At 41.2% G+C, this 14092-nt stretch overlaps 1 protein-coding gene across 1 annotated transcript in view; it reads left to right on the forward strand.

Moving 5' to 3' along the window:
• The window catches only part of Frmd4b (FERM domain containing 4B), a 158515-nt gene extending 150410 nt beyond the window's left edge, over positions 1 to 8105 (forward strand). Inside the window, exons 22-23 of the mRNA XM_013010360.1 lie at positions 3169 to 3301; positions 7380 to 8105. Of these exons, the coding sequence (XP_012865814.1) occupies positions 3169 to 3301; positions 7380 to 7500 (254 nt within the window). The 3' untranslated portion in view covers positions 7501 to 8105. The remainder of the gene's footprint in view (positions 1 to 3168; positions 3302 to 7379) is intronic.
• Positions 8106 to 14092: the final 5987 nt, after the last annotated feature.

A 14092-nucleotide genomic window follows, 5' to 3' on the forward strand; every position in this document is an offset into this window, starting at 1 on the left:
GGGGCCAGTCAGTGTGCATCGTCCTCCTCCCCCTCGTCCCCCATTGGATCTTCCCTGGGTCCTTTCATTAGCAGTGCCAACCATGCATTGGAACCTCGGTAAGAACTGCCAACCTGAAAACGTCTCTGCAGGCTTCTAAAGCACGTGCCTGATGGAGCAAGTGGGAGATTCAAGGCCAATCGTGGATTTGTGGAACAACTAGTCTTATTTCTGCTGTCCTGTTAGGGCTTTTCACAAATTGGGGGGCTGCTGGGTCTTGTGCTGGTAACCACATCTCTCTTAAAATGTATTTAGGTCACTGAGCTGTGGCATTTTTGAAAGAATAAAGGAAATCCAACAGGCAAGCAGGGAAAAAAATAGAATTATATACAGTATTCCCATTGATGGACAAGATTTGATCAAGCATTGTTTTGACTACTGAGGTATCTAAATCAAGCTTTAGTAAGTCTGATAGGCATTGACATTAAGTATTTTCCTAAGCACTTTGCAAATCTTAATTATACGCACATACATATACACACATACATATACACATATCTATTGATCTATATATGTGAATGATTTAAGCAATTGGGATAGTGGAGAATTAGTTCAGTGGCACACACTTGCTTAGCACGCTTGAAGCCTTAGGTTTGCTCTCCATAACCACACACATACACACAAGACCAACAAGGAATTTTGATTAGAGAAGATACTTTCTCTTATAACCTTTCTGGTGAGATTGGCCATCTGGAGAGGACTCACTGCGTACCAGACCTATCTTAAGTACTTAAGACATGGGGGTCTGGGAAGGAGCCTTCTTAGGTCTTCATGAATTCAGCAATTGAACAAGGCTGCCCATGAAGCCGAGTGCTCAGTACTTGGAAGCATCTTGTCAGCAGCCAGAGGAATATATGAAAACTCAGCAAGTTTCAAACTCTCTTTTCTTTTTCTTTTTTTGGCCAGTCATGAGGCTTGAACTCAGGGCCTGGGCACTGTCCCTGAACTTCTTTTGCTCAAAGCTAGTATGCTACCACTTGAGCCAAATCACCACTTCCAGCTTTTTCCTGTGTATGTGGTACTGAGGAATCGAACCCAGGGCTTCATACATACGTACTAAGCAAGCACTCTACCATTAAGCTGCATTCCCAGCCCAACTTTCAAACTCTTAAGAAATTGTCAAACCCCACGGAAACCTGAATTCGTGAGTCCTGCCTCCTCCCTTAACACCTTAGTGAGACACAGTGTGGGAATTCCTGAGTCATGACCTGTACCTGTGAACGTTTCAGAAGTGTGTTGATAGCATTATTGCCATGGAGATTCTGTTTGGGTTCAAGTTCTCTCCTGTTTATGGAAGACTTTGGACTTCCTCTCAACCTGTCTCATCCATGCCCGTATCTGACACACAAAAGGCTCTTGTCATTATTTCTTGTTATTTATGGCTCATGTAGAGAACACCTTTCTTCCTCTTAAAGTTCAGGGTATTGTCTGAACATTTCTTTGCAGAACAAACAGAAGGGCAGAGGTGCTTGTTGGTAGTGGTTGTGGCATGGGCCTGGGGCTGGGGAAATGTCCTGGGAGAAGCAGGTGTAACTCAGTCTTTAGCATCACTGGCTGTTGACTGAGTGTGTGGGACAAGAGTAAAGATGGAAGCCCCGTACTGGTGGCTCATGCCTGTAATCCTAGCTACTCAAGAGGCTGGGATCTGAGGATCATGGTTCAAAGCCAGCCGGGGCAGAAAAGTCCATGGGACTCTTATGTCCAACCCCCCACCCCCACCCCAAAAGTGAAGATGCAGTTCATGCTTCTGGTTTAGGCCTGTCCAAAGCTCTGTTGACTCCACCATGATTTAGTTCCATAGACGCAGCACATCTTTTTTGTCAGGAGTTAGGTGGATGGACTTGGTACTCCAGAAATCCTCTCTGGAATGTTCCTCATTCTTGCTTCCATTTAGCAGCCACAGAAATGTACTACAACAGACACACCTCATTCTCCTGGAGAGTTGCATTTCCGGTTATGTGTCAGTTTAGCCAAAAGTTTCTGTCGTCCCTCCCTGTCACCCGAGGGCTTTCCTGGTGACTCAGTTTTAGCAGTGGTGACAACCACTGGCGATCAGCAGCCGGCTGTGCTTCTTATCATATCTTTTGTACTTAATATGTTCTCCCAATTCAGGTATGCCACAGTTCTATAGGGTGAGTGCCATCCTGAGACATGTTATCATCCTCATTTTGCAGCCCAAGTGTCTCTGGCCCAGAGAAGTCAAATGACCCTGCCCCAACTAGAAAGTGGTTGAGTGGGTATTCTGCTCCAGCTCTGACTCTACCCACCCAGCCTCAGAGCCTCCGGTCAGCGCTCAGACATGCTGTTGGGAGCTCAGCCAGGGTCCACCATCTGTTCACAAAACAACACATGCACGTGGGACCACAGCTGAGTTTTGAAGTCTGTGTCCTTTGGTGCTCACAGGGGCTTTGGTGGCCAGAAACAGGAGCTAGAGCAAAGAAGGAAGGATTGGCAACAGAGCTGGTTTTGTGACTCTTGGACAACTGTTATGGCATTGTTGTCATCGGTGTGTCCCAAGCATGGAGCAGGACTGGTTTTACAGGGGACAGCAAACACCAGACTTGGGCACCCTCAGTTCTGCCCTAACCCCGCTCCAGTTCTGCCCTTCAGAAAAACAAAGTCTCTTCTTCCTGAGTTGCTTCTCCCTGCCCCACCCCCATTTGTTTTTAAGACAAAGGGGAAAAAAAAGCCTTAATCTTGCTAGGGACCCCTGTTGCCTTTGGTAGTTTTGGAGTTTTTGTTGTTGGCTGGTGAGTTGGTTTTGGTGGTGTGGGGGCTTCGCTATCTGCTTGCTAGGCAGATGCTTTATCATTTGAGCCAGGGCTCCAGTCCCAGTGTTGCCTTTGGCTACTTATCTGCCCAAGCTCACTGGGCCATTAAGTTACCAAACTGGATGAACTAAGCTCTCTCTGGATTCTAATACCAGCTTGGCTGGGAATGTAGCTCAGTGCTAAGCAGGGGGGCGTGGGCAAAGCCTAAATTCTGTCCCCGGCACAAGAAAATCAAGCCTGGACTTTTCAGTAGTTACTCTACACACAGCTGATTATAATGCATATCTAAATGACCTGAACAGTTTTCACTCTGGGTATTTCAACTAATTTTGTTTTTCCTTCCCATGTTTATTTCTAGTGTCTTCTACAAATGCTTCTGGGAACTGGAGGACACAGTTAACTATAGGGCTGTCTGAATATGAGTCTCCAGCACATTCTCCTTACACCGGCTGCTACAGCAATATGTATAATCCTTTACCCTCTCCAAGCAGGTGAGAAAGCAGTGCTCAAATCCTAAGCAAAAATTCAGAAACCCTACCTTGCATTCCGAATGTTAAACGGTCTAGCTCAGGGGTTGACAAACTACAATCTTCAGGCCAAACTCATTTGCCTCCTGGTTTGGTAAATAAATTTCATTGGGAAATGTCCACACTCCTTCATCTACATGTTAGTTCAGGCTGTTTCTACGCTGTGAAGTCAAAGCTAAACAGTGAGAGACAGCCATAAATCCAGCAAAGCCCAAAATAGAATGACCTTAAAGAAAAAGTTTCATCTAGTGCATTCAGATTCCACTGTTTTCAGAGTCTGCATTAAATTCTGGCTCCAAAGGGCTTTTCTGTGTGTATTTCCTTTCATCTTTTTGAGACAGTACTTGAAACAGTATTATTGATAATGTCTATTTAAGTCTTTTTTTTTTTTTGCAACCTTGTAGAAAAAAAAATGTCTATTCTAGCAAGGCTGTTCATTCCAAGGCTCCTCAGGGACAGTTGGTAGGCTGCATTTCAGCCATGTGCTACCTTCTGTGTCTGACCTTGTGTTCTCTAAGAAGCAACAGACTCAGCCAGCTGTCCCTTTTGGCTTTATAAGTAGTTCTTTGTAAACTGTACAGGAAATGCACAGGAATAATGTGTTAGAGGGCAATGTTTAACTTACAACACCCCCCCACACACACACAGTTCTTCTTAAGGCAAAGGTGGAATTAAGTTCCATGAGGTCATTCTCCCTTTCTTACAAAATACAATCCATACCCATGGTGCCAAGAAGTAAAGCACCCTTGTATTCTTTTAGGTCAATCTAACTGTGACTTGTTGGAACCAGATCACTGCTTCAGGTAGTAGAAGAGACTTGCAAAGGTACAGGTGTCTAGGCTGGTGAGTTGAAAAGGTTAGCAGTTAGATTAGCTGTCCTTAAAGCCTGCAGGGTTACAAGCAAATTTGAAGTCTGCAATTTCCCCCAAAGCCTTGTTTTCATTCCTCACATTCAGTGGGAGTTTTTCTTGGCTGGAAATATTAAGCCAATTGTCTCAACTCCACAAAGGGTGTTCTCAAAATAGACTTGGAGTGAAAATACACTTCACATTGTCAGATGGTTTGGACTTGTGTAAATAATGCTTGAAAATGAGATTAGAAAAGAGCCCAAATGACTGGCCCCCACATCTGCACTGGATCTTTTGAGTAGTTTTAATCCCTTCACGCAGTGCATTTGCAAGCTTTATGTGGGTACAGTTTTCCTTTACCTTTTCTAGCCTCAGTCCATAAGATGCCTCTGGTCTTTATCACTGCTCTCATTAGACTCAGGAAGTGCTCAACATTTTTTTTAAGAGAAAATCTGGTTACCTATGTACTTAAGACAGTTAAAGATAGCTTGATAGACTTATTTCAGAGGGAACTTGTGCAGGAAATTAGAAGTTCCTTAAAGATCGCTAGTGTGCACACGTGTGTGCACATGCTCATGGTCTGATGGTGGAACATTTGGAAAATAACAAATACATAAAATAACAGGGAAGCCATAATTCTTCCAGAGATAGCAACTATTAATGCTTCAAATTTCTCCCATTTGTCTGTATCCTTTTGTGTGTGTGTGTGTGTGTGTGTGCATGTGTGCATGTACACACACACACACACTAGCAGTGGGCCTTGAACTCAGAGCTTTGCATTCTCACTTGGCTTTTTATACTCAAGGTTGGCACTTGACCACTTGAGCCACACCTCCTCATCCATCATTTGACCAGTTAGTTGGAGATAATAATCTCTTATATTTGTTTCAATCTTCAGATCTGGGCCTCCTTAAGTAGCTAGGATTACTGGTGTGAGCCACCAGAGCCCTGCTGTCTGGTTGCATTTTTAACATGGTCATAATGATATTGTAGATACAAGTTTTATACCTTATATATAGTATCTACATCCTGTTTTTAAATTTTGTATCATATCAATAGATTGCTCTGTAGGGTTTGTTTTTTACTCTTTAGACATTCCTTTATATGAATAATTAACAAAAAAGACCATACTTCATATAAAAGCTCCCCCAGGTGTGAACACCTGATAGAGTTCAGGTTTTCCTTCTTTTTTCATTTTTTAAAGCTGTCAGTAATGCTACTATGAACATCTTTGTGCCAAATATTTGTCTGAATTCCAGATTATTTACTTAGAATACATTCTAAAGGTAGTCAGTGGGTGAAGTTGTAAAGTATACTGCTTTAAGTTTTTGCTTTCAGTTAGGTTTGTCCCAGCCACAGGGTGTACAGTCCATTGATTTCATTTAATTATGATATAATCTGATCATTTCAACTTAATTTATTATCAACTAGAATTAGTCACAGATCTTGATAAATTCTCTCAAAAATTGTTTCCATTTTATTTATATAATCATTATTTTTAGGATACAAATTAAAAACCTCGCCCTTGAGCTAACGATGTTAAATCCTTAGCTACGTGTCAGTTTATTTGTATTAACGAAAGTATGTATATGTCATAGAGAAATCCTCTTTTCCAAAGTATCTCAATGAAGCTACAAATGTGAAGCAGTATCAAATTGTCCTCCCAGTGCCATTAGTCAATTTTCTATTGTAATGAACTTTTCCAAAGTAGAAATGCTGAAGTCTCTTATGTTGCTACATCATACAGTGGGATTCTTGGCTCTGCTACATCTATTTTCAGATAACTTTTTTCTTTCACTTCCTGTTTCCCTTTCCCTTTCCTCTTCCCTTCTAACTCTACCGGCTATTAGGCACAACCCGGGGCTTCTGACCAGGAGAATGGTTGTGTCTCCCGAAATGAGATCAGTTTTAAATTCTCTTTTGCTAAGTGTAGCCAGCTGTAGTAAGTACAGTCATCAGATTCGTGTGTCGCTTCTTGCATAGCACGAGTTTGCTTGCTCTGACATGCATTGTGAAGTAAGGCAATCTGCCTTTGCTTTTGAGTCCCATGTAAACGCTAAATACCCTGGAGTAATGTAGTATTTATTTCCTAAGCTCTTCTCCCAAAGACCTTTTTAATCACTTCTACTAGAAGATTTTGAAGTTTAAAACAGAAATCTACTAACTATCTAACCTTCTTTAACCTATAGTTATAATATATATATATATATATATATATATATATATAATGCAGTTTGGTTTATCAGATTGGTTTGTATAACAGGTTGTGCTCATTTGAATAGACAGTCCAAATATGCCTGCTATTTTCAACTGTGATGCCACAGCCTGTGTATACTTTACCTGAAAGCCCTTGGGATACCACATAGGTCCCAAGGTGCCTGTGCTGTCTTTACACCCTTCCCCTTCCCCCTAAGGAAAACATGTATGTATATATGTATTCCCTTCCTTTGAAGAATGCTTAGCATGCTGTCAAAAGACTACATCTTGCTGGGCACCAGTGGCTCACATCTGTAATCCCACCTACTCAGGAGGCTGAGATCTGAGGATCATAATTCAAAGCCCACCCCAGGCATGAAAGTCCATGAGACGCTTTAGCTAACCGTCTGAAAACCAAAGTGACACTGCGGCTCAAACTGGTCAAAACAAACCAAAACAAAAAAAACCTCACACATCTCTTTACAAGGCTCTCAAATTTAAAAAGGCTGTGTCAAAATATGGAGTGCATATACTAATAAGGAGCTAGCAGTTTGGTTATATTGATTTAAAAGAGAATCCCAGACAAGGAAAAAGAAAATGCTGGAATACTAAATTAGGTACCAAACTGGTTAATATCTTATAGGATAGTCATACTATAACGCATAATCTTTTCACAGAAGTCATTTGGTTATTCTTCAAGACCAGAAAAAAAAACCAAGTTAACATGTAACTTAATACAGTGTAGGCTCCTATCAGAGGTAAATGTTGAATTAAACAAAAAAGTCAGCCCCCACTCCCCTAGAAAATTAAAGTCGCTCTCTAGGCCCGTTGAATGTTGGGGGACAAGGGAAGAGCATGCAGTCATTTAGCCCCATCTTTAAGGCTTGGAAAATTGTTCTTAACAGTGCTTTCTACTAACCTCTTTGAATGTAGTAGTCTTTGTAGTGAAGTAATAAAGAATGACCACAAGGAATAACTTGTCTGTTTCCCTTTCCCAGACAATATGCAGAGGCCAGTCAACTGGACAGTACAGATGGAAACCAGTTGGAAGACAGCCTGGAGAGTAGTGAGCAGAGGCTCTTCTGGCACGAAGACTCAAAGCCTGGAACATTAGTCTGAATGCAATGGGACCCCTGTGACCAAACACTGCATTCCCACCCCGGTGTGCCTTGTACAGGGGATTTGACTTCCCAGAAGGCTGTTGGCTTTAGAACCCTGAACGTATCAAGGTGTGAAGAGGAGACTCACATGGCCCCAGAAGTGAATCACACGCTAAGTCCCACACTGGCCCTGAATGAGGACTGCCTTCCCAACCTACCATCAAGATCTGACCCTACCATCAAGATCTGACCCCACACAGAACCATTGCCAAGAGAGGACTCAGCAGAAAACCTTTCTCCAGAGCAAACACTTTGCCAGGGAATCAATATGGCTGAAGGCAAACTTCAAAACTGTGAACATTTTGTTCAGGGAATTGGTCCCACTGAACAAGAAGACAGGGGAGAGTTCAGAGCACAACTGAGAGGTGAAGGAAGGAAGGTGAGAAGCTCCTATATTGAGCTCCAACAAGGTTTGAATTGTTGAACTGACCAAGGACAGCACAGTGATGTTTCTGCACAGATGTGACAATTTAGACAGTATTGGAAAATTACTTGAAGAGAAGTTTGGATTTTCATGAAGTTCTGAATGAGTGTAAATGTTTTTAGGATATGACAAAGATGATTTTTTTAAAAAAATAAACAGTGTAAGATGGGTTCTAGACAAGGCTTGGTCCTGTAGCATTCTGTAATATAACTTTATGGTAACTGAATGGGAAAACGAAACAGCCCACTGAATAATTAATTGACAAACTCTGCTCCAAGATCTCTCTAAGGTACAAGGTCACTGAGCTGTTTTCCTTCTCTGTTGCTTGCATGATGAACAACTATTCAGGCTGGTAATTCTCCACCTTGCTTGCCATTTAAAGCAATCGGCTAGTCAGGCACTGTGACTCACACTTGTAATGCCTGCTACACAGGAGGCTGAGATGTCCAAAGATCGAGGTTCGAAGCCAAACCGAACATGAAAGTTGATGAGACTCTGAACTCCAGTTAACCATCAAAAAAGCCAGAAGCAGACCTGTGGCTCAAGTGGTAGAGTACCAGCCTTCAGTGAAAAAAGCTTAAGGACAGTGTGCCCAGGCCCCGAGTTCAAGACACACACACACACACACACACACACACACACACACACACACACACACACACACACACACACACACACACACACACACACACACACTAGGCTTGATATGGAAAGTTTTTTCTTTTATAATAATGAGTTTAAAAATGTCTTTTGAGGTAAAGGACCTCAAAGGACCCCAAACAACAGCAGCAAAAATCAAAGCCACCTCACTGTAGATAAATTTTGTGCCTTACAATGGTGAACTCTAGGAAATTAAGCCCAATAGATTCCACTTGTAGTTCTGAATGACCAAGTAACCAAAACAACAACAACAAATTGGCATTTAAAAAAAATTACTTCAAGCCACAGTAGATTAAATTATGAGGCCCAACCTACCTCATACTTTTCTTGGAAGAATAATTAGCTACAGCATATGGTAAGGTTTTGCTTTTAGAACAAAAGATTTCCTTCTTCCAGATTGTTCTCTGTCATCTTCATTCTCCTTCATAATTCCATGAAAGGTGCTCCTCCCTTCCCTTTTGTACAAGTTTCTTGTTCATATTGTGAATAGAGAAGTTTCTGACCAACTTTTTTTGGCACATTTTCTATCTATATTCCAAAGCATGTAAGATATCCATGAAAATGATTTGTTAAACTGGTCCTTAGCCATTTGTATCATTGGAAATGAGGTTTTGGGGGGAAAAATTTGGAGGAAAAAAAAACACAAGGGGAAAAAATAACTTATTCCTTTTTGCATATTTGTATAGCCTCCTGGAAACAAATACTCTTTTGCATATTCTTTTACTGTTCTGACTTTTTAAGACCTATTATTTTTTTACGTAGGTCAATAAACTAAAGGTGTGTTACTGAAACTGTTTACGTACTCTTCTGTTTATGTAGAGGGTGTACATGAAGCTAGGTGACTTTACTTCAAGTAATAGGTTGAACAAGATTTCAAATTTTTATAATATTACCATATTTTATTGATTCAAAGATGCACCATTTTTTAATATGTCCATCTAAAGATGGCTTTCATCTTTTGATTGATGGCCTGTCTTCATTGAATTGGCAGTGTTTTCTTTGTGATAAGTAAAACAATGCTAAGTCTTACAATATAGTTGTCTTAGAATAGATGAAACACGGTAGTTTATTGCTTTGTGGAGAATGACTCATGAGACTTTTTAGGCTTCCTAATCTTGGTAATGTTTATTTGCAACAAGTCTGGTTAATTAAAAATTAACTTTTTATTTGCCATCTTTTAATATCCTGTTCAGTGGGTGAAGAGTGAAATATAGGGGAAACTTAAGTGAATATTTCTGTACATGTGTCTTACATGGAAATAACCTGTCCTTGTTCAAAGAAATGGTATGCCCAGAATTGCAAGTATAACTGAAAAATAAGTATGTGGGACACCAGTAGCTGCTCAAGAGGCTGAGATCTAAGGATTGTGGTTCAAAACTAGCCCAGGCAGGAAAGTCCAATTAACTACCGAAGAAGCCAGAGTAGAGCTGTAATTCAAGTGGTAGCATGCTAGCCTTGAGCACAAAAACTTAGGGACAGCACCCAGGCCCTGAGTTCAAGCCTCAGGATTCACACACACACACACTTTTCTCTCAATACAAAAAAAAAGAAGATGCAGTAATGGAAGGAAAATCACCACCACATTGACAGGTTTACTAAACATATAAAAAGAGAAAAGGGAAAATGTTCAACATATACTTTGCCTTTATATTACAAAATATATCCTATACTTATGGCAAAAATTTTAGACACACCAGGAAATATCTACCGTGGAACAGTAATTGTGTCCGGTAAGCCTTTAGCTCCCACAGGGATCAATTGTTAGTGTCATTGTTTTTCTATACATAATCATAGTTATTTAAAACCTCGCATCATATCCTGAGTACCGTTTTTCTGTTTGTTTTTAGGGATTTTGTTTTGTTGCCTAATAGATCTTGGGGTTCATGTCATATGGATACATATGTCTACCTGACAAAGATGTTTTACAAAATGGATTTTACAAATGGCTCCTCCTTCCTTGATGTTTTCTTTTTCCGCCTGGAAGAAATACTTCCTTGATTTATAAGAGCTTCAATGGTATAAGCAATAGATTCTAGACTCTGTAAACTCTCTCTTAGGAACTCAGGTGATACTAAGAAGTTTTTTTCAGGTGTTAATCCTTAGCTTTCTAATGACTTTCTCCAATACACAGCACAAGTTTAGGTTATTTTCTCCAACTATTCATGCTAAAAGGACAGTTTAAAAACATTCCAATCCATTATGAAATTACAGTTTTATAAAACTGAGTTATTAGGAGAAACTCAATTTAGCAGAGTAAATTGCTACATAATAGTGTTATGAAACTACTCCTATTTAATGTTATATTCTGTCTATGTAAAACTACTTAATAGCTGGGCATGGTAGCACATGCCTGCAGTCCCAGCTGCTTGAAAGGCTGGAGTAGGAGGATCTGTTGAGCTCAGGAGTGTGAGATCAGCTTGAACACCACAGACAGACCCATTTTCATAAAGCCAAAAAAATCCTACTCTGCTGCAACTTCTAAACACTGACTCAGTTTCTCAAACCACCCTTTGAATATCGCTGACTGGAGGTTAGCTCCACAGAGGGCCTTCATCCACACTTGTTAAAAGGAAAGTCATTGTCTTCTGTAACCTATCAGAACACAGAGGTTTGCCAGTTCCAGAGAGAAAAATCTTGAGATGCAGAGCTTAGAAGCTAACGCAAAACTCATCTTTTAGCCAAAACTTTTAATGCCTCCCTTCCCACCTCCCCACTCCCGTCATCTCTTCCATTTCTAACCACCTGCCCCTCCCTTGGTCCCCCTGGGTCTTTCCTCCGGCTCTACCTCTCTTCTTCCCTCCTTCTTGGACCACCCTGGAGAAGAAGGCAGAAGAGAGCATGTCTCACTATAAAAATGAGTTGGCATTTGTTCAACTCTAGTTGGATGGGTGCCAGGCCATATGCATAAATGCTTTGTGTGTATTTGCTCACTTAATTCCCAGAACAAGTCAACAAATAGCATGCTGTAAATCTCTAGTTTACAGATAAATGGCCTGAGAACTGGCAGGGTCAAATGGCTCCTCTATTAGGAGAAAAGCAGGACATAAATCCTAACTTGTCAAACTTGGCCATCCAAAATCTGAAACTTGGAGTGCACTATGATAACCATAAGTCAAAATTGCAACCATGATGTTTTGTTTTCTGCACACATTATGGGGAATACTGGTATAAAATTACTTTTAGGCTCATGCCTGTCATCCTACACTATTCAGGAGGCAGAGATCTGGGAAATCACAGTTCAAAGCCAGCATGGGAAGGAAAATCTATGAGACTCATCTCTGGAAGTAGAGCCATGGATCACGTAATAGAACACTGGCCTTGAGCACAAAGGCTCAAAGGTAGTGCCCAGGCGCTGAGTTCAAGTCCCAGGACTGGCATAAAAAAAAAACTTTCAGCCTATATATTTATGGTATGTATGAAACATAAATGAATTTTCTGTTTAGACTTGGGTCCTCACCAAAGGCTTTTCATTATGTATGCAGCTACTGCAATTTGTTTTTCTAAGTCAAACTCCATTGCATGCTTGCAATCCTAGTTACTCAGAAGGCTAAGATCTGAGGATCAAGGTTCAAAGCCAGCCCAGGCAGAAAGTCAGTGAGACTCTTATCTCCAATTAATAATTAAAAGGTTGAAAGTGGAACTATGGGTCAAGTGGTGCATCACCAGTTTTGAGCAAAAAAGCCAAATGACAATGGGAGGTGAAGAGTTCGAGCCCCAGTGTTTAGCACCAAATCAATCATCTGAAATTGGAACCATTTCTGGTTCTATTTTGGATACTTAATCTGTAGTGCTTCCTGAATGAATTGTTCCTACAAATAACTTCTCTGCAAGTAGCAAACTTATATTTTTTAAGTGGATTAGTGAAAATTGAATGACTAGGTGCTAAACCCAGCTTTCTTCGCCCATCATTCCCTTAAAGATAACATACCTGCTTTTCTTTCATTTACTAATGGCCAAGGGGAAGGGTCCAGCCTATGTGCAAGCATAGGTCAGGTAAGCCCCGCCCAGGATGGTACCTAGTCTCAGGAGGAATTATTAATGGCTGGATGATCTCATCAGGGAATCAGAGCATTTCTTAAATTGTTTTCTGGTCAATAAAACGTCTTACACTATCGAACATACTTGTTACAATCACAGATAAGTGTAATGAACTAAGTATTGACTAGTAGCTCTGAAACTACTTATTGATCCTTCTCCATCTCTGTGTGTTCAGGGGGCAGTATTTTGATCATATGAAATATGACATTCTTTGAGCTGCCTCCTAGGAGTTCGGCGCTCTGCTGCTGTGTGTCTGGGCTTTCCACACATGATTAGGGTCCCAGCAGAATTGGAGACCACCAGCAGCATGCCCTCCAAACATCCCCATCTTCTTCTGCCTTTCAGTGTTCAGGGAAACAAGTTCTGTTCCTGGCAGAGGAAATAAATACATGGGGGATTTGTTTTGGTGATGGTGATCATTGCTGTTCTTAACATTAAGACACTCAGAAACACATCTTCACCTGTCTCTCTCTCTTTCTTCCTTCCTTCCTTCTTTGTTTCTTTCTTGCTCTCTCTCTCTCTCTCTCTCTCTCTCTCTCTTTATCTTTCTTTTCTTTTCATTTGTTGGTCATGAGGCTTGAACTCAGATTCTGGGCACTGCCCCTGACCTCTCTGGCTCAAAACTAGTGCTTTACAGTCCTAAGCCATGGAGGTAGAATAGACTTTGTTCCTCTGATGTTTATAGTGGAATGAAGGAGAAGCAGAGAAGTATTTAAGTGACTTACCATGATTAGTTATCCACTGGAAGCCAAGGGAACTGAGAGAGAATGAAAGAGGGAGTGACTGACACCCCGGGTGACACGGTCTCCTTCGGGATGGGGATGCATAAATCTGGACTTAGAATCTGAGACCAGGAGAACCAATGAAGCAAAACAAATAGAAACCACTGGGCACTGGTGGTTCATATCTGTAATCCTAGCTACTGAGGAAGATGAGATCTGAGGCTTGAGGTTCAAAGCCAGTCCAGGAAGCAAGTCAATTAGAGTGTCATATACAATTAACCACCAAAGAGCCAGAAGTGGAGCTTTGGCTCAAATGGTAAAGTGCCAGCCTTAAGCAGAAAAAGCTAAAGGAAAGTGACCAGGCCCTGAGTTCAAGCCTCAATACACAGACACAGAGAGAGAGAGAGAAAGAGAGAGAGAGACACACAGAGAGAGAAAGAGGGAGAGAAAGAGAGAGAAACCAAAACAGCATACTCAGTTTTCCAAGGCTATAAAGCCAGGAGAAGCTTGGCTGGTTTCTGTTAAAATGCTCTGAAGCCAGATTATGCCCATGCTCATGAAATCTAGATAATACAGAAGCAAGCTGCCATGTTTTAGTGTTCCCCATAATTCCTACAATGGGTTCCAAGCTATCATTTTATCCTCCATATAACTTTAGAGAAAGATGAAGGATCTCCCCACCCCCGCTGCTGCCTCCCCCCCCCCCC

The sequence above is a fragment of the Dipodomys ordii genome, unplaced genomic scaffold (assembly GCF_000151885.1).
Source record: "Dipodomys ordii isolate 6190 unplaced genomic scaffold, Dord_2.0 Scaffold12, whole genome shotgun sequence".
NCBI classification, from domain to species: Eukaryota; Metazoa; Chordata; class Mammalia; order Rodentia; family Heteromyidae; genus Dipodomys; species Dipodomys ordii.